The 19,284-nt window shown below is 40.2% G+C and overlaps 1 protein-coding gene across 2 annotated transcripts; it reads left to right on the top strand.

Annotated features, from left to right (window-relative positions):
• Nucleotides 1-13,440: 13,440 nt before the first annotated feature.
• On the top strand, nucleotides 13,441-19,275 carry hsd17b1 (hydroxysteroid (17-beta) dehydrogenase 1). 2 transcript variants are annotated; one of them, XM_042505461.1, is made up of 6 exons: nucleotides 13,441-13,557; nucleotides 14,175-14,336; nucleotides 14,414-14,593; nucleotides 14,758-14,851; nucleotides 14,956-15,139; nucleotides 19,222-19,275. In XM_042505461.1, exons 1-6 carry the CDS (start codon nucleotides 13,461-13,463, stop codon nucleotides 19,231-19,233), a joined length of 729 nt encoding a protein of 242 aa, XP_042361395.1. In that variant the 5' UTR covers nucleotides 13,441-13,460; the 3' UTR covers nucleotides 19,234-19,275. The 2 variants fall into 2 exon arrangements, with proteins under 2 accessions (XP_042361395.1, XP_042361394.1); XM_042505460.1 differs by lacking the exon at nucleotides 19,222-19,275 and adding an exon at nucleotides 15,398-16,169.
• Nucleotides 19,276-19,284: the final 9 nt, after the last annotated feature.

The following is a 19,284-nucleotide window of genomic DNA, read 5'->3' on the forward strand; positions in this document are numbered from 1 at the left end:
GTTGGAGAAGGGGACCATCGTCACTGTGGGATGGGGTTATTTGCTTCTTTGCTGCCATTCGCCTCTCTGGCCATAACTCTGAACTCAGTGAGCTTGTTTCTCACACCCCTCACTCCAGCTGGGGGACAGGAAGCGACTCTGTCTGCGACTGTGGCCATTGAGCTGTTGTGTCTCGTGAGCGTTGCGATGGCAATGTGTAGGGACAGCAAGAATGCAGCACCCAGATGCTGGATCTCAAGGAATCCCCCTGCTGACGCAAAGCTGGGCCAGAGGAATCTGCTACCACATCAGTGTTAATCCAGCAGAGACTGAAGACGATGAATCATTTCTACAGACTACAAATCTCTTTATTGTATAAATAAAAGCCTCAGGGCCGTCTCTCCTTTTTATAGATGAAGGGACTGGTGATGTGAGCAACAGCCCTTAAGACATATCACTTATTATCATTACAAAAATAGCTGTCAAACCAAGCTTATTGCTGGACATTGTGCATCTTGATGTTTTTGCAGCAATGGTAAGATGTATAAAGAAAGACAAGAAACAACACAATGTCTGACACAAAGGAGAACACTGCAAATCTAGTCTGATATCTCTCTCATGTAATAGTTTTCCAGCACCTTTGATGTCATTTCACCTTTGTTTTGAATATAACATTAATGAGGAGAGGTGCATATGTCAACTGCAGTGTGTGATCCGAAGCACTGATCAAAGACCCTAGAGACAGATCAGTCATATGATCTGGCTGAGTTGCTGTGAGACTAAGAAAGCTGAGACAATTCATGAATTAAATACATTCAAAGCTCTCAAGGATGAGGAAAAGAAGTGTGTTTCCTCATGGCTTCCTCATGGCGAGCCAGCCAGGAGGTGATGTGGTGGTGCAAGTGTGGCCGAGACCATCTGGCTGAATGAGCTGCTCAAAGGTAGTGTGTGCTTGATAAGATCCAACCATACTTGTATGGGAAGATCAGTGTGACTGTGAATTTTGCGTGAATGGTAAGCCCATTTGAGGTATGAGCATATCTATCCAAGTGAGTCACTTCAAACAAGGGGAACAAAATGGGGAAATTAAAAGCCCCTCCTTCTCAAGAAGCACACCACCCAGCAGCTGAAAAACCTAAGAAAGACTCTGAAGGGGAAGAAGCTTCATTGTACCCTGACCTTTCCACACTCCATCTGATCTCCAGAGAGATAATGACTAACCTTGCTTTGCCCAAAAAGTTTGTTTCTCCAATGGTAGCATCTTTTGATCATTGGTAGCGGAGCCACGGGACAAAGGGGGCATGCACTAAATGGCGATTTTGAGTTTTCCCAATCACCAGCCATGACCAATGGGGGACTGAGCACAGAGCCACTGGGATCCAGAAGCGTTTGTGTGCAGGCCATGGCAGCCAGATGAACTGAAGGGGGTTGCTGAGGAGCTGCCTGACCCACAGAATGACTGGAGGATTGTCGGTGATGCAGCCATAGGAGACAGCGGAGGCAGATGCCAGCAGACTCCTGTTGACCGGGAATCCAGTTCCCCGCAGGCCCCTGACCTTCAACTGACTACCAAAAAGACCGAAGACTCCGACCATGAATAAGATAAACACTGAACACTACTGATCCCAAATGTACTATGGTTTGGTATCTGTCACAAGGAATTGGAGATCTTATGCAACAAAGAACAGTTCAAGATTTTTAACGTTGGCCGAGTAGTAACAGGACCTGTGGATGATCCATTTAATGAAACACTGTAATGTTGTGAAATTTCCCACGTTCTCGAGTCAATCCCATAGAGAATCATAACCCTGCTTTATGATCGCTGCATTACTGATGTTTTGTTGTTTATTAAATGCCTTATCAGGCATTTCTCATGTTAATCACACCAATATCTTACTGTATGCTTTATGGATTATTACAAGTGAATTGTTTAGTATATAACTATAGTCATTTCAGGAGGTATCGTCAAGTCCAAATGAGAGTTGTGTGTGCTACTGTTATCATGGGTGTTTTTCACTATTAGTCGAATCAAGTGAACAACATAATCCTGGCAGGGTGCCCAAGTGTGCTGTTAGTTTAGGCTTCAGTTTCATTTATCATGAGAGTGTGGGACTTTTTTTTAGTACCAGCCTGAAAACATATTTATCTCTGCTGTAAAGTTGGAAATTTGAAATGGGTGTCAAAAGGGACTGACTGGCTTCTGGAGCCAGTCTCGAGAGGACGTTCAAGACAATTCAGTTTTTGATACTTCCACATCAGCTTTATTTTTCAAACCCAGAGGCAGGTAAGAGGAAAATAAACTTTTGATTTTTGGGGTGAACTGTCCCTTTATGAAATATTTTGAATGCAGAATTTTTACTTGTTGAGATGGATTTTTAAGCATTAAAACATTAATAAAGCCTTTACTTCAAACATATACAGTAAACACTTTGTAAAGTATAGTGACACCTGCTTTAGGACACTTGAGAATCTCATAAGTTGGGATCAAACTACGGCATTGATTGGTGTCAGTTCACTGTTAAGTGAAAGGGCGTGGAGGTAAGTACACCACCCATGCTTTCAGACATACTAATCCTGTCACCTTCCTGAAATGAGCCGTAAACAAGGAAGGAATGTGAAGGTGAGCTCATACCAGTCTGATGAACAGAAACTGAGAGGAGCTGTGATGTCTGACAGTCCAACTGGCCCATCAGCTCTGTGCAATGGCCTTATTTGGGCTGCGATGCCATGGCATTCCCTGCATGCCTGTCATGAAGATCGCCATGCGTGTCACTCAATTCAACTTAATGTCTTAGGTTGGAGAAGTCACGGAAAATACCATCTTATATAACCAGCAGCTAATAGTCATGCATTTGGGATGTTAATGTTATCTGCTGCCTCCACAGAAGTCTGCTTTCTAAAACCCAAATTATAGGCCAAAAAGTTCTTATGTAATAATTACTAAGTATTATAAATTATCAGGGAAAAATGTTTGCCCCAGATACAGCTTAGTGACGTGCTTATGTTGGCGGACTAACAGTTCTTGGAGGACCATGCAGCACAGCACATTTCCCAGAGCTTTCTATTGACCTTTGCTCTGTCATCTCATAAATGTGAGACAGACTGAACTGAGAAATTCACCAACATGTCACTGTGACCCCAGCCTCTATCTCTGTCAAAATGTACCTTAACCTTTAATTCCCCTTCTAATCATTTCAAAACACTACAGCATTACGACATGAACAAAGTAATCAGTTCAAGAGGAGGAAAACAGATTCACATTAGCAATAAAATGAAGGGCCGCTGACATGACAAAACAGGGAGCGATGTGTGATTAGCACGTAGCACCGTTTACAGCAAACACAAGCACACTTAAGGGACTTGGCTCTTGGTCTTGGTCATTTAATGTGAAGGAAGTGATGTTGAGAGGTGATAAGAGCCAGATGGTCCTTAGGAATGTTTTATATTTGCATCCTCAGCTCAGACTGAGAGGTTGTGTAGGAAAAGTACATTTACATAATCCAGCGTTGATTTGGAATAAAAAGTCTGTGTGATAGTAAATAAAGTCTAAGTGCACGAGGGAGCCAAAAAGTGTTTTAGATTTTAAGAGGCATATTATTCTTCTTTAATTTGATATTTTTTACTCACAGTTATGGTATTTGACTTTTGACTTGTACAATCTCTTTCATGTGGCACGACATTATGAGCATCATATTTCAATTTCTGGACTAAACACTAAAAGGAAACTGAATTTGTGTACAAGCAAGGGAGTGCCTTTAAGGAGATAGATTCTAACGTCCATTACATAGGAACAAGGGTGTTATATTTGCAGAAATTGAATATGATTTGGAGTTCAATGGGATGACGGGGTTTGAGGGGAAGAATGAAAAGAGGGCCATCAGGGTCTGATTGGATGCTCGTATGGAGTCGTGGAAAGGCTGGAGCGAGTATGAACCCGGGGGTTGAGACTCAGTTTAGTGGACACGTCTTGATCAGCACTGTGCTGCGGAGTCCCCCTGAGGGAGGCAGCGGTGCTCTGACTGGTCCGCTTGAAGCCATGCTGAAAAGGAAAAAAGGAGGAGAACAGACTTTGGGGGGGAGGAATGTGAGAATTGAGACAAATAGAGGAGAAGGGGTCAGACCCACCTGTGCATATGTCAAAGCAAGTGATTGAATTGATGGGGCACAGGTGGTTATCTTAACGCGGTGCAGCTGATTTGAATCAGTGGGAGAGAGAGGCACGGTCTTGTTCCTGAACCTCAGCTATATTAACTACACTTGATGAAACACTGATTTGTAACTTTATTCAGTGTTTTTATAGGTTTTAGTCAACTGGTCCATTTGTTTTAGAGAGGATTAGCCCTCTGTGGATAATTTGGCTTCCCACAATAACCTCTTGAACCAAGAAAACTCAAGGGATAATTCTAACCAGGAGAAGTTTCAGCTGGTTGCAATCTGCGAGACGCCACTAAATCCTCTTAAATCTTACACAATGTTCTTTTATGTCAACATGTCAAACATCCAATTCCAGAAAAAAAGAGGAAATAAAAATAAAAAAAAATCAATGAAATCTCTTAAAGAAGCAAGTTACTTCTGTTCAAATGTAGTGGGACAGTCGCACACAAAAAGAGAGGGGTCATAAAGTAAGAGATCTGACTTATAATCATCAGAATGAGCTGTGATTTCACTACCAAAAGGCTAAGCAATTCATATAATATATTTTTGCATTAAGTACTGCTACAAAATTTCCCTCAGCCATGAAAATTAGTTCATTTCACCAGCCACTCCATCCACAGATTAATAGCACTTGAAAGGCAGGAAGTGAAACAGAAAAACAAACATCTCATAAAGCAAACAGTTACCCAGAAACACTTAGCAGTTTGACTTGTGTAAGAGATTCTCGGTGGAGTCTTATCTTAGGTTTTATTATAGGTCATGGTTATCTCTGTTTAACCGCAGCTTCTTTTGTTTTTTTTCAAATGTACCCTGAACAAAAATTGTTTAGGCATCAACCAATGAGAACACTCCAGTGTTGGAAACAAAGCAATGACAAACCAGAGCAGGTATGTTAGAAATGAAGACAGGTGGCATTTCTTTCTATTCAGGCGTGTGAGAGAAGTATTTGTTGAGGTAAGATTAACTGTGGGACATAATGTGCCTGACCTGGGAGTGTGTGACAAAGGGCGCCGACGAAATATGATCCTCTCAATGCTACAGTTTGAGAAACCCTGATTAGCACTTAGTAGGTTTGCCAACCACAGGTGTAAAATTTTAAGCCATTGTGTTCTTCGTTCCTGAGAAATGATTGTCAAGGATTATGCAACTGGCACAGACAGACTTTCTGCCAGAGTTTCACCAGAGCTTCCTTTTTTACAGTAAGCTTATGCAAGCTAATCTAATAGGCGGGGTATCCTCCAGAAGCAGCACACAAAAGAAGACTGCAACAGTGTAGACACAGAGACAAATATCAGGACAAGACTTCATCATTCTGGTCTAAGCACTGCATTCCTCAACTGCAGAGCGCTTTAACATCCTATGGTGTGATCTGTCTGTGTTTGAGAGACAGGGGAAGTGGGTTTGCTGGGGACTGAAAACACAGGAAAGAGCTTCAGAAAAAGAGAGGCAGGACTGCAAAATGCAAATAAAGATGTGTGCAGTTGTTTTTAACGCGTGTTATTTGTGGTGTGGTGTTTATGTTTGTGAGGAGGTATGCAGAGGAAGTCTTGCCACTTACTGACAACACAATGCTTCGTGTTATGTCTACGCACAGTGTGTCCATCTGTAAACAGAGGGTTACCAGGTAACCAGGTGGTGGGTGGAGTATGCCACTGATTTCATCAGTGTCCATTAGAGGGCAAGAGGATGCATGGAGAAACATTATTTGGAAATGAATCAGGCGTGAGAACTGAACAGAGTCAGAGTGGTAGTGCTAAAACATGTCTGCATTTGCTGCCCAGGAGTGTTTTTTATAAGATAGCTGGTAAATACCAGCATGGCTGAGTCACTTGCCGTGCCCCGACACACCACCCAACACTTCATTTCACCACATAACAGGTGAGGCACTGATGCATGGAGCGTTTGGCATTCTCCGCCTGCACCTGGAGCAAAGAGACAGAGAGCCAAGAAAGAAAATGTGAAACACTGGAGTGTGCGCTTGGGAAAAAAATTAAAATACAAAAATGCCCACCCAATATTAAGATTTAATTCCCTGAAACATATAAGGCTACATTGTCTTATCCTCTGATTATGACCCACAGGGGTGTTTCTTAAATTAGCATCCGTAGATGTGCAAGCCGTAACAGCTTGTGCATGTCTGTTAATGGTGGCTTAGTTAAGGCAACAAAGGTACTTGGTTAGATTTTGAAAAAAAGATACTGGTTCAGATTAAAATAGGTATGTTTGTTACTAAGGTAATGTAACTTTATGTATCTCGCATGACATACTACGTAAAACACCTCAAAACTGACCTTTAGTTTCACGTTGGATACAAACGCCTGGATGAAAGTCAGGTTGTTAGTTTCGAATTTGACACAAACATTCAATTGGATTTAATGATAAACTGATTAGATGTTGGTGCTCAAAGATCAAGGTCACTGTGGCCTTGCATCTGTCTTATCTTCTGAACGCAATATCTCAAGAGTACCTTGAGGGAAATTTCTCAAATTTGGCACAAACCTCTCAACATCTAGACTCAAGGGTAATCTAATTAGAATTTGGTGGTCAAAGGTCAAGGTGACTGTGACCTTGAAGATCTCTAGTCTTTAGTCTTTAATCTAATGTCCCTCCATGTTTCACATCAAACCAGTGATCCCTTGAAAACTGTAGTTGTTTGTTGTCTCCATTTCTGTTTTCCCAGCCAGATCAGGGATTTCACCCAGCAAGCTTCTGCTGATGAGATCAGCACTTTGACAGTCTAAATTTTCCCCTATATGTTATCTAACCAACTGGATTTCGCAATGCAACAAGCCTCGATACAAAGCTCAGATATGATTGTGCCTGTCGACCGAACAAAAGTCACCACGATGGTGCAGCTGCAGGGGGAATGCATACACTCTGAAGCTGTCCTGTGTTGACCTCCATGACTAAGACAGCCATGCTCTGAGCCAAATGCAGGTCAGGTCTTATCCCAGGACACACTGGAGTGCATGAAGGCCGAGAAAAGAGCAGGAACAGGATGTCCCTGATCTAACAGAAAGAAAGAATGCCTTAAGCCGTTGATTCAAGACGGAGGGGACGTTTCCCATGACAAAGTCATTGTCACTTCCTGGAGCTCCGCAATTTTGTATACAAACTGGTTCTGTGGAATGTAAGACCAGCAGGTCAGACTGTGACTCTGAGGGTTTCAGCTGACGTAAAGCCTCATGTCCAGCAGGCAACCATAACCCCTGCATCCCATATATCAAAAACTCTAGGAAAATATACAAGTTCAAAAATGATGCCCTAATCCCTTCTGATGACATGACCTGAGTGATTTTTGACTTAGTCCTGGGATGGAGGTTTTGCCAGACCTTGGGCCCACGACAAGACTATATAATATTCTTATTCATGATATAGTCATGACTCTTTACCATCTTGGTCTTACATTGAGCACGATGAATTATCATACAGCTTTGTCATTTATAATGGTTTCAGACAGACTGCATTGCTCTCTTTTTTAAGAATATAATTTTCAGTCAAGGGCATTTCTAAAATTCTACAGGGTTACAGCTGATCCTTAAAAAGTTGTAAATGGCACTGAATGCATTCATCTTAGTATATGGTGTTAGTTTCAGAAGTCTTAAAAATGCTTAGACATGGGAAGCAGGATTTATTTTTTTCTGATGCTGCATTGTGAAACCTAGAAAAAATGGTACCATCTATTTTTTTGTTAAATCATTTAATACATTCCTCTTCTTACACTCAGCATGATGGGAATCTAGGCAGTACTTACCAAGAAAACTGCCCAGAAATGCCAGATTTTTCACAGTTTTGTTGGCAAACCAAAACATACTTTTATGATAAGACAATATAATATTAATTGTCTTCCATGTGTTCCATTCTAAAAGAGGTTGTTTTTGATAGCAGTTGGCATAGATAATCTAACTTTTTACTGGGAAAACAACATGTTTCATATTACAATAAACATTTGGGCAAAATAAAATTGTCCTTTTTTAATTTTGGTCCATGGATAATTGGTCTTAAACTTAATTCCAAGTGATATTAAAAACGTCTTAAAAAGTCTTAAATCTAATCTGCCTTAAGCTGAAGGACTTCTTATTCGAAAATTATTTTAATAAAAAATTGAGCTGGTTGTACCTAAATGGTTTCAGGAAATTCTATTCTGTAGATTAGAAATTCAAAATGTGCTGATTCTGCCTCTGTATTCATGTGTTCAAAACCATTCATACTTTCCACACATCCTCTCCTGTTTCAGCCATGATGATTTTACCAGAGAGGACCAAGCCCCACTCCTTCTGTATTACCTTGTGAAAAATACACTGTGCATTTCTCAGGCTCTCCCTTTACCCTTTATTGAAGTAAAGCCACCATCTGTCGTCAGAAGAGACAGAACGATTAGTCGGAACCTCAGCTCACATCAGTCGGCAGTTTATAAGTAGGCATATAAAGTTATAGCTTCTTGGTTTGGGTTTTATATCATCCTGGATTGAATTCTCAGAAGAGGGAATTCTTTCAGTCTTTCAGTCCAGTCCCTGTTGTCCTGTAGGCTGGATGCATTTCACAGAACAGGAGATAGTTTCTATTTTTACGATGTATCCCTGTAACATCATACATAAGAACACCATATACTACTGCAACACACACAAGCATCAAACCTCTCTCAAACATTCACAGTTTACTTGGAAATTCAATGTTCCACTGAGCAAAGATCAACATACTGTACATACATACACTAGTGAAACAGAAGAAGCTCTGGAGAGACACCATTAATAACATGTCTCCAGGCAAATCGTTCACGAGTCGAGAGGCTGCAGAGTTTGAAAAATTATGACAGACGAAGAGAAGGATATGGTTTTGGAGTGTTGAGAAGAGGGTGAGAAAAGGTCACAGTCACAGCATCTCTACCTCATCAGATTCAGACTCATTGTTATAATCATAAAATCCATCAAGTCTAGACCAAAGCAGTCACATGGTGGTTTTATGAAGTGAAACAAAATCTCTCAGACAGATAGAGAGAAATTCATCTGTTATCAGATGAATGAACTCACTGGCATAAAGACAACAGACAATAACACCATAAAAAATCAAAAATTTCGGTCACATTTCTGTCTATTAAGCTAAGTGCCGAAGCACTAGTTGTCAGTCAGGTTTCTATGCCACTGTGGTGAGTGTTTTAGTGTTCTTCAAACAAAGATGACTGAAACTGAGGGGATCGTGTTGGAGCTCATAAATGTTAGAACTACTTTTACTGATAGTACTGAAAAACAAAGCAGTTTTTCTACCTCGGCCCCTGCTCCTCTCAGCAAGTGTTTTTTGGAGGCGAAATACGCAGGAATACGGAGGAAATAGGATGCTACCAAGTGGACCAGTGACTGTGTCGCCATCTACATTGCTGCGACGTGTAGTTGCATTTCAGCATGGGTGGGTAATGAGCAAATCGGTCCCTGGGCACAGACAAGCATCAGGCCTCACCATCCCTCTTCTTTATAGGAACAAGACACACAGACTTTGTGGTTTTGTGTAGTCATAATGCATCTTTTTATGGTTTTATTTTTTGGGTCTCCTGGTGGTTATTTGGTGTGTGTTTGGGGTATTTTGTTATTGTTATTATTATTATTATTTGATCATTTTGTGTCTCCTTATGCTTGGTATGTGTCTCTGCTTGTAGTCAATTTTTAACTTTGTGGTTTTTTTGTCTTTCTCTTGTGTTTCTTTGCAGTTGTTTTCCACATTTTGTTTTTAATTTGTGTCTCTTGGCAGCTCCTCTGCATCTCCTTGTAGTTGTTTGGTGTCTCTTTGTGGTTGTTTGCTCATCTTCTAATCATTTTGTATCTTTTAGCAGTTCCTTTGCATCTGTTTCTGGTCTTTTTGTGTCTCTTTGTGGCCCTTTTGAGTCTCTTCCTGGTGATACATGTGAATTTGAGTGGCACTCCTTAAGTGAAGGCCAGGGGGCCCCTTGACACCCTGGGCCCCTGGACATGCCTGTTCTGTAATCCATCAGTGCATTTCCAGACAGAAGCACAACAGCCTATGGCTAGGGGTACAGATCTCTATACAGAAATATAAACCGGCCTTTAGTCCGGAGTCCAGGTGTTACATCTAACTCAATATGTGAACATGTTTCTTTTATTAAAATGAACACTGCTGGTATTAGCTGATCACAAGAATGACAACATTGGGCTATTGGGTATCACCTTTTATTGAGATTAAGACCAAGTTTAAATTGTTTTATCTTGTTCCTGAAAGTGAGGCAACATCTCTGAGAAATGCAAGATCTGCATTATTCAGTTCACCTGAAACACCCTCAGTTAAAAAGTTGCCTCATTTTACTTTGTTGCCAGGTATAGCGTGACATTTCTGTTTCACCACATCCACCGCAGTACGTCGTTAGCTGTTTCACTTCTGCTCATCACTCTCACATGGGACATCCTGTCGAGTATACATCTGCTCCAGCAGACACTCTGTTATTACAAACCCTGTATTGTGTCTGCAACATGCTCTCATCACATGTGTTTACTCTGGAACACATACAGCCCAACATGACCCCTGTGTGGCCTGGTTTTCCACAGGGTGAGTGCATGAATGGATTGACACCCACGAGCTGTTATGCTTTCCCTCCTGAGGTAGGAGCAGATACCTCCCTCACCGTTGGCACAGAAGTCACAGTGCAAAAAACCATGACAGCTTCGTCTCGTGCATTTCCCACTTGAGCATGAGGCTGGCCTGCTGCCCCCACCACATTCAACAAACACTTTACTATTCCTCCAAAAATGACACAAAGACACACAGCTGTGCACGTGGGATGTTCTTGCTCTTTTCATTAAGAACTGAAAGGTCTTCAGATGTCTGTTTACTGTGGGTGCTGGGGGCCAATCTTGTCCAGGAGGTGTTTTAAAGGCTTTTCCAGACCACTGTGCACCTCCAAACGACCTTCTCTTGGTAATCACTGGCCCTCAGGGAGACTGTACGCAATGAATAGCAGGAATTAGCAGGAATCTGTGCAACTATACTAGACCATGAACCACAGACTGCCAGGATGGATCCAGAGACAACGAGTGGATGAAGTGCAGCCAATGCCTCTGAGTGTTACTTGACTGTGCAGGATTGTCAGAGAGGAAAAGATGAGTTTGATTTTTTTTTCTACTGACATTTGCTGTTTCACTCAAGTTAAAGCAATATGTACTCAGGTTTCATGACCCAGGATAACATAAGCTTTCAAAAAAAAAAAAAAGGTATGCACACTGGACTTCATAAAATAGCTAAAACTCAGTAGTCTCTAAGGTTCAAGCAGTTCAAGATTTTTAACAATGCCTGGGAGTCTTAGATATGTGAAAGAGTTTCAAGGCCTGCTGTTATCTGTCCCACAGACTCTGGGACAGCAGCCAGGCTGATGCCATCTCGAGGGGAGGAACACAACAAAATGGCAGGAAATTCCTACTTGGTTTGCTCCCATCAGCAGAAGAAACTCTTTCAAATGAGGCTGCTGAAATGTTGCACAAAGATGCAAGTTCATTGACTGGTCAGAAACTCAGCTGTAGGAGAATGCACATGGGACTGTGACCAGTTAAAATGCAAAAAGATGAGTAGGTAGAGGACCATGACATAGAATTAACTTTAATTTCTTGAAAATCCATCACAATGTCCAGTATTTCTTGACAGCTTAGAACTGATAGTTGCTATTTTCATGATTACTGGACTTTACACAAGTGCCATTAGATGCATTGTTTGTATCTGAGACTTCATTGCCACCTAGTGAAAACTCACTCACATGCGCATGATGATGCCTTGTAATTACAAAGCCTGTTTTCCAGTCACTCCTCAGAGCTTGCGTGATGGATGACTTAGTCCTGAATAACAGACATTTCTGGGGCTGGGCCTTGGTTGGAATTTATTGCTTTGAAATGGGCCAAGTTTCCCCAGTTTCCTCTCCTTGGAATTACTTTCTATTTGCAGATTTGCAATATTAAAACCCTAGTGATCACAGATGACAAAGCTTAGTAGGATTAATTTAGACACTGAAAAGTATTTTGGTGAAGAACTCGAGTCTTCTGAAACAATTGTTTAGCAAGACTCTATTTTAAAGTAACTGTGTGAGGGATTAATAGGATTTAGTGGCATCTAAATGGCAGATTGCAACCAAATGAAACTTGTCCTGGTTACAATTCCTTAAGTGCAAAAAAAAACCACTAAATAAAGCAGTTTCAGATTTCAAATCAGTGTTTCTCCAATGCTGTTTGGCATGTAGGAGACAGGCTGCTAGTCTAACACCTGCATGTGTGCTCACCTTTTTTCTCTGATAACTTAATAACTTTCAGACAATATACTTGGAGCTGAATTATCTGCAGAGGTCTCTTCCTCTCCAAAAAAAACCTCAGTGTTTTTACATTAAATAAAGCAGTTTTACATTAAAAACAAAAAAAAATCTGTGCTTTTTTTCTGGCCACAGAGAGGATGCTTACTATAATGTGATAACTCAAATGGCCTTATCTAGAGCTGGCATTTGGTTTGTCTGTTCTGGGCTTCTGTAAAACATGGCAGTGCAACATGGCGATCTCTGTGGAAGAGGACCCCCTCCCTATGTAGATATAAACAGCTTATTCTAAGATAAGGAAAACACAACAATTCTTATCGTCAGGTGATTAGACACTGAATAATACATATTTATTATATTACATTACAGTTCTTAACAGTATGTTTGAGGAAAATCATCGCAACTCAAAGGTGGTCCAAATATTACAATATTGACCTTTGACCTGAGACTTCATCACATATTTAAAGAGTATTATAGGCACCAGCAAATGACAACTTTCTCAAAGGCATGCATAAAATAACAATTTCTCTCAACACAAGCTTGGGAAGAGGATGAAGGGTCTACAAATCAGAAGCCTTATGCAAGACCGTATCATGTCCCTCATCGATCCCTTGAACTCAAACCCATTGTACCCTTTCAGTCTATTTTCAGCCTCATTGTCTTAAGGTGGTCCGTGGAGCAGCCAGAGGTCAGCGCGGCTTATATTATGATGTTTTGCTGCCACCTGGCGCTTAAAGTGGTGGTGCAAGTCAGAAGATAAATATGTAGATGTTTCTGAGCATTGTTATTGTCCTCAAAAGCTCCCCCCAACACACACACACACACACACACACACACACACACACATCCCAACAAGGACAAGGACATGTGAAAAAAATCGAGTGACTCCAGGTGGCCGATAACAGGAAGATGTTTAGGATGAACTGGCCTTGTGTTGGCGAAATATTTGATAACACTGAGAAAAAGAGTTTTCACACGCCTCCATCTTAACGTCTATGCTTGCTGCTCTCTGTTGAAGCAGACAGTTGGCTCCATGGACAAGAAGGTGGTGCTGATCACAGGCTGTTCCTCGGGAATCGGTCTCAGCCTGGCTGTCCAGCTGGCCTCTGACCCCGACAAAACATTCAAAGGTAACAACATCCTTTTATTGGATTCCTTATGTAATACCGCATGATACTGGATTTAAAAAAATGGATTGAAATTGAAACCAGTTAACCCTTCATAACCTGAGAAAATTGCTTGATATCTCTCAAAAACATGGAAAGAAGGCAATCAGGAACTTATTTAAAATGACCCAAATATTAGCTGAAAATTAGTAAAAAGTTACAAGAAAATTAATTGAAATGATCAAAGAAAAAAAAGAACAAAAACAGGAAATGATCTTTATAAAGTGCTAAATTAAAACAGAAAAATGTTTTGCAGAAAAAAAGTTAATGTTTATGTTAAACATTTTTCATATAATTATAACAATTCTAAATTGAGTTTTCTTAATTTTATTGTCTAGTTATTTGATCAATTTCTCCTTACCTTTCACTGATTGTCTTGCAATTTTCCAGACATTTCATGGCAAGTTTTAGGAAGAAATCACTTTACTCACATTTCAAAGGTTTAATGCTTGTGAAAGGCATTTGGACACTGTACAAGAAAATTGATACTGACGCAGGGTTCAAAGAGTTAATCTGCAATATATATGAGATTTGTATATTGTATATGGAAAATGTATCAAGATGTGTTACTTTCTGTTTAGTGTATGCCACAATGAGAAACCTGGCCAAGAAAGAACGGCTTTTAGAGTGTGTGAAAAGCCTGCACAAGGACACCTTAGACATACTTCAAATGGACGTGACCTGCCGGCAGTCCATCCTGGATGCGAGGGACAGAGTTGTGGAGAAACGAGTGGACATTCTGGGTACGCTCTTGTGTCAGTGTGTTCTCATTAAGACTGTAATTTGTGTGTGTTAATGGACTTATCCTGACTATTCCCAGTGTGCAACGCTGGTGTGGGTTTGATGGGGCCACTGGAGGTGCTGTCTTTGGACTCAATGAGGCAGATTCTGGAGGTGAACCTCCTCGGTACCATCCAGACCATCCAGGCTTTTCTGCCAGATATGAAGACTCAGGGCCAGGGGCGCATTCTGGTCACCGGGAGCACTGGAGGTCTTCACGGTGAGACAAGCACGTGGTTGAGCAACCACCGAATATAACAGTGTTCCACATGTGCAGTTTTTGTAATGATTTGATGGAAATCCCAAACACAAATCATGTTGATGCTTGCTTCCGTGCCTAAAATTGCCAAAATAGCCCTCTTCATGCTTCATGCTCTCTTGCAGGTCTCCCCTTTAATGAGGTGTACTGTGCCAGTAAGTTTGCTATAGAGGGAGCATGTGAGAGTTTGGCTGTCCTCCTGCAACACTTTAATATCCAGTGAGTTTTCAAGTTTGCTGCATCTTGGTTCCTCAATTTAGCTATAAACTAAAACAAAGAAATTAACAATAAACTGCAAATGTTGATTATGCTCCATCCTGCAGCATGAGTCTCATTGAGTGTGGTCCAGTTAACACCAACTTCTTGGTCAACCTGCATAAGACGGAGCTCGGGGATTCGTCTCTGCAGCAGGTTGATGCCCTTACACACAGCCTCTATGAAAAATACCTGCAGCACTGTGGCTCTGTTTTCCAAAATGCAGCGCAGGACACGGATGACATTGTGAAGGTATATTGCATCCCTATGTCAACAGTAGATCATAAATCATCAGTAACATATATTAATGATGCTGGTGGAATCAGTGAAGTTTAGATTTTTTTGTATTAAAGGTACTGTATGTAACTTTTTACATACTTTTATTTCCACTTGGTTTAGTGGAGGATCAGAATATGGAAAGGTCTGAGATTGTATTTAACACAACAAATTGACAAAAGTGTTGTCAGTATAACATCTAACTGCTGTGGTGTGTTTGCTTTGGTCTCCAAGGTATTTCTGGATGCCATCCAGTCACCTTGCCCTGCGTTTAGATACTTTACCAGCGGTGCCGCGCCACCTCTCACCAAACTGAAGATCACAGAGCCAGATGGCTCACAGTACATCAGTGCTTTGAGCAAAATCATGTTCTCAGCTGAGGGACAATAATTTTGCCTTGTTTTCAACTCAGCCACGACTTGCTCTTCTTTTTTATGTGCAGAGGTTTATATTTTGGCTCTGTCAGTGTTCATTTCGGGAATAAAGTTGACGTACTGTGACTCACTGGGGTTACTCAACTAGAGAGGGCAGTAAGTTCAAAGTTTTGTGAGTTCACAGAAAGGATTGACTCCATGCTTCTATTTTAGTGTGTTACTTATCTAAAGTTGTATTGTCACAATATAAATATATAAATATAAGATTTTAACGATTTTCTGGTTGGTTGAGAAATATTATATAAGGATAATGTTTTGAGTGATACAGCAGCTTTTGCATTCCTGTGGTTGACAGTGTCCTTGCCACACTGGTTGGAATATTTTCACAGGGATCGGCGTGAATGAACTCCAAGAATGTTCTTATGTAATTTCTGATTGGCCGATTTACACAAGCAGGAACGACTTCTTTACTCCAAAGCATTAAATTACAAATTAAAAAGACGGTTCCCACGATTCTCTATACTGGCACTGAAAGAAAAATATGCAGGATTGTGTACATGAATTGATGATATTATATCTAGTATTTCTTTTTTAATGCTTGTGTTAGGGGTGCCCCTTTAGGGATAAATGAATAAAACATTTGGACTGAACTGAAAGGACTTTGGGTGATATCTGTCATACACTCACTGCAGATTGTATTTAGTTGCAACTTATTGCCTCTTTTTGAATTCATAATAGATGAAATGTATTCATGGCAATGTCAAATTAATAATCAGTACTTTGTTGATGTGGAACAAGCACTTTTAATTTAAAAAAGGAAAAAGAAGAGAAGAAAAATACTGTTTGCAACTGCTAGTTTAGACCGAGATATCCTTTCACCCAGAATTGGATTCTCTCTGTGTCCTCTGGTCCTGTAAATATTGCCACAATGAACAAACAAAGAGATGCCATTTAATTTGTGGTGGTTCAGTTTTGTTGCTTTTTAATCCTTGAAATCTAGCAGGAATCCTGGCTCTTTATGTGTGACCTTTCTTATTCATACTTTGGGTGACATACAGTGTGTAGACACAAACTTTAACACCAATTAAATTAAGAAATGATTTCCATGGCCTAGAAAAGTTCAATAAATATTTGTGAACATGAGCTTCTCTCTCTTAAAGCCATAAACCAGACAGGTGAGTTTCAAACTTGTGATGTCATCAAGTATAAAGTCTTGATCTGCTCCATAGACAATCAATGGGAGCCTGATTTTGTGGACCCACATTTTTTTTTCTATTTTATACCCTAATGAGGGGTATAAAAGTTCTATGATACTGTTCTCAGTTCTTAAACAGAAAATACCCATGGTGATATCAGTGACTTCTAGAGCATCTTTCTCAATTAACTGACCATGGAGTATTTTTAGACTTTGTACCCTATGACATTACAAATTTGATCACTGTAGCGTCTGGATATGGTAGAGTGTTATTAATGTACATACAGTTTTATAGAATGTCGTAGACCACTGAAATAAGATGAATTTTGAAACATGCAGTAGTTCCCCTTTAAGTTCTTTAGCTGGTTAAATGAAAGCCTGTCAATGATTAACACACCTGTTAAAAAGCATGCAAACTGATATATAGTGACGTCTTCACAAATCAGTGACATCAATGCAGTGATGTCCACGGTAGTCCCGAGACAACAGATTACATTAACAAACAACAAAGAGATCCAATAGTTGTACCTCGAGTACCTTTCTCTTTTGCAGGTAAAAAGGGTCATTTAGAAACTATTAAAAGTTAAGAGATGTCTGTCTAGTTTATTTTAAGTAAATTCTTAGAAAGAATTTGAAATGCTGTGTTGGGCTTGTGAATCACTGAACTGTATAAAGACTGAATGAGGGCCAGCTGGAACATCGTCCATCCCCTGTATAGCGCTTGGATCAGCCTGGGGTTGTTAAGCCCATGAGAATGTTCTCTTATAACCTGAGACAGGTTAACTTGTCTGTACATCTACTCGTTACGTTTTCGGCCTGACTTTGATAGGATTGACTGAGGTTCCTAAATCCCTCCCTGATCAAGTGCCCTAATTCTGGTGTGTAGATCCTGAAATGAATCCAGCATTACCAGTTCTGACTGTGTGGTAACACTTAATACAGTGTCAGCCTCTCAGGGCCTGCAGTATCATGCAGAGTATAATGAGAGTTAGTTAAAGGCTTTTGATTTTAAAACTAATGTAGTTATCCCACTGTCCCAAATTAAACATTTGAGTCTATGGAATAGCTTAGATTGCTGTTTGATACTTTGCTCTGTTTTAAACTTTATTACGGCTGATTGCCTTAACTCCACAGAAGTACCAAAGTCCAGGTGAATCACGCGCACAGCATGTGCTTGCTCGTTCACTCAACCACAGAGTATTATTTAGACTACGATTGCTCATAGAAGCCTCTCAAAACCCTGTGAACTCAGCAATCAAAAGCTTGTCATGTGCCAAAATTGGCAGCATATCTGAATTTCCTCATCATCTACTTCGGGTGAAAAAGGTTAAGATAACTTCAGTGTTGCATAATAACAGTACAACTTATATTTATAAATTTATTTGAAAGTCATAGAAACAAGCTTTAAAATGTTCTACAAATAGACATAAATTTTTTTAAAAAAGGCTCTGATTTTTGAGGTGGTGTTGTATGAAGTACTTATCCATAGTCAGTGTATTACATGCAATAGATGTTGTTCAGCACGCCCCCCAGTTTGGAGAAGCAGTCTGAAGTACAATACAGAGAATAAAATATGTAGCCTACTGTTATTGATGGGGCTCAGCAAGAAAATGTATTTTAGCCAACTAAAAATGTCTTGACCCCCCAAAATATATATTGATTTAAATGTATGCCATATTGAGAGCATTTTTTAAAATCACTTTACATTTTGGTCAAACAGAGCATTTCAACGGGGAATCTAGTAAAGCTTCAATTTCCCATCTGTGCTCTGTGAGCCACCAGACTCTGTCAAGAAAAGAGCAATTTTCAGTTTTTTTGAACACTGGAGCTGCTGGTCTACAGTGAATCCAAACTAACCCTTTTAAAACACCACAGTCACAAAACACAAACAAAATAACCATTTGAGGCAGTAGTCGACCGTAGACCAGCAGCTTCTGTGTTCAGCAATCCTAAATTACTGTTTTTCTCAATGGAGTCTGGCTCTGAAGAGGAATACTATATAACAGCCTCATTTTCCTTTTTAGAATCACCATCTGACATTAAGGTAAAGTGGTGAAAATACTCTTAATATAGCATACACTTAAGTTTTTGTTGTTGTTGTTGTTGTTGTCTGGGGTTTTTTTGAAGGTGGGACTTTTTTATGTGGCTAAAATATACTTTGTCGCTGACCCACATCCAGAACATTGCTGAGCTTTCATAATGGACTCCAGCCTGTTTCTCCAAACTGTGGGCACACTGACTGGCATCTACTGTTTTTAATATAGTGTCTATGATTAACTCAACCATAAAACCTTTTTTTTAAAAAAAAAAAAAAAAAAAAATAACAGCACCTAGACTAATACATTTTCAATTAAAAAATAGCCGATTCATTTTTCAAATAATTTCATTTTATCATTAGGTCAGTCAGTAAGGCATGTTCATCTGAATTTCCCGGAATCACCTGTGTGACAGCTTTTGAACTTGATCAAGCTTTCTCTCTGATTGGCTAGAGCATCCCGTGACGTCACTGCTGTCCTTACCGGGCCAGTCAAGAGGAGCGACTCCTCAGTCAG

The sequence above is a fragment of the Plectropomus leopardus genome, chromosome 17 (assembly GCF_008729295.1).
Source record: "Plectropomus leopardus isolate mb chromosome 17, YSFRI_Pleo_2.0, whole genome shotgun sequence".
Lineage (NCBI taxonomy): Eukaryota > Metazoa > Chordata > Actinopteri > Perciformes > Serranidae > Plectropomus > Plectropomus leopardus.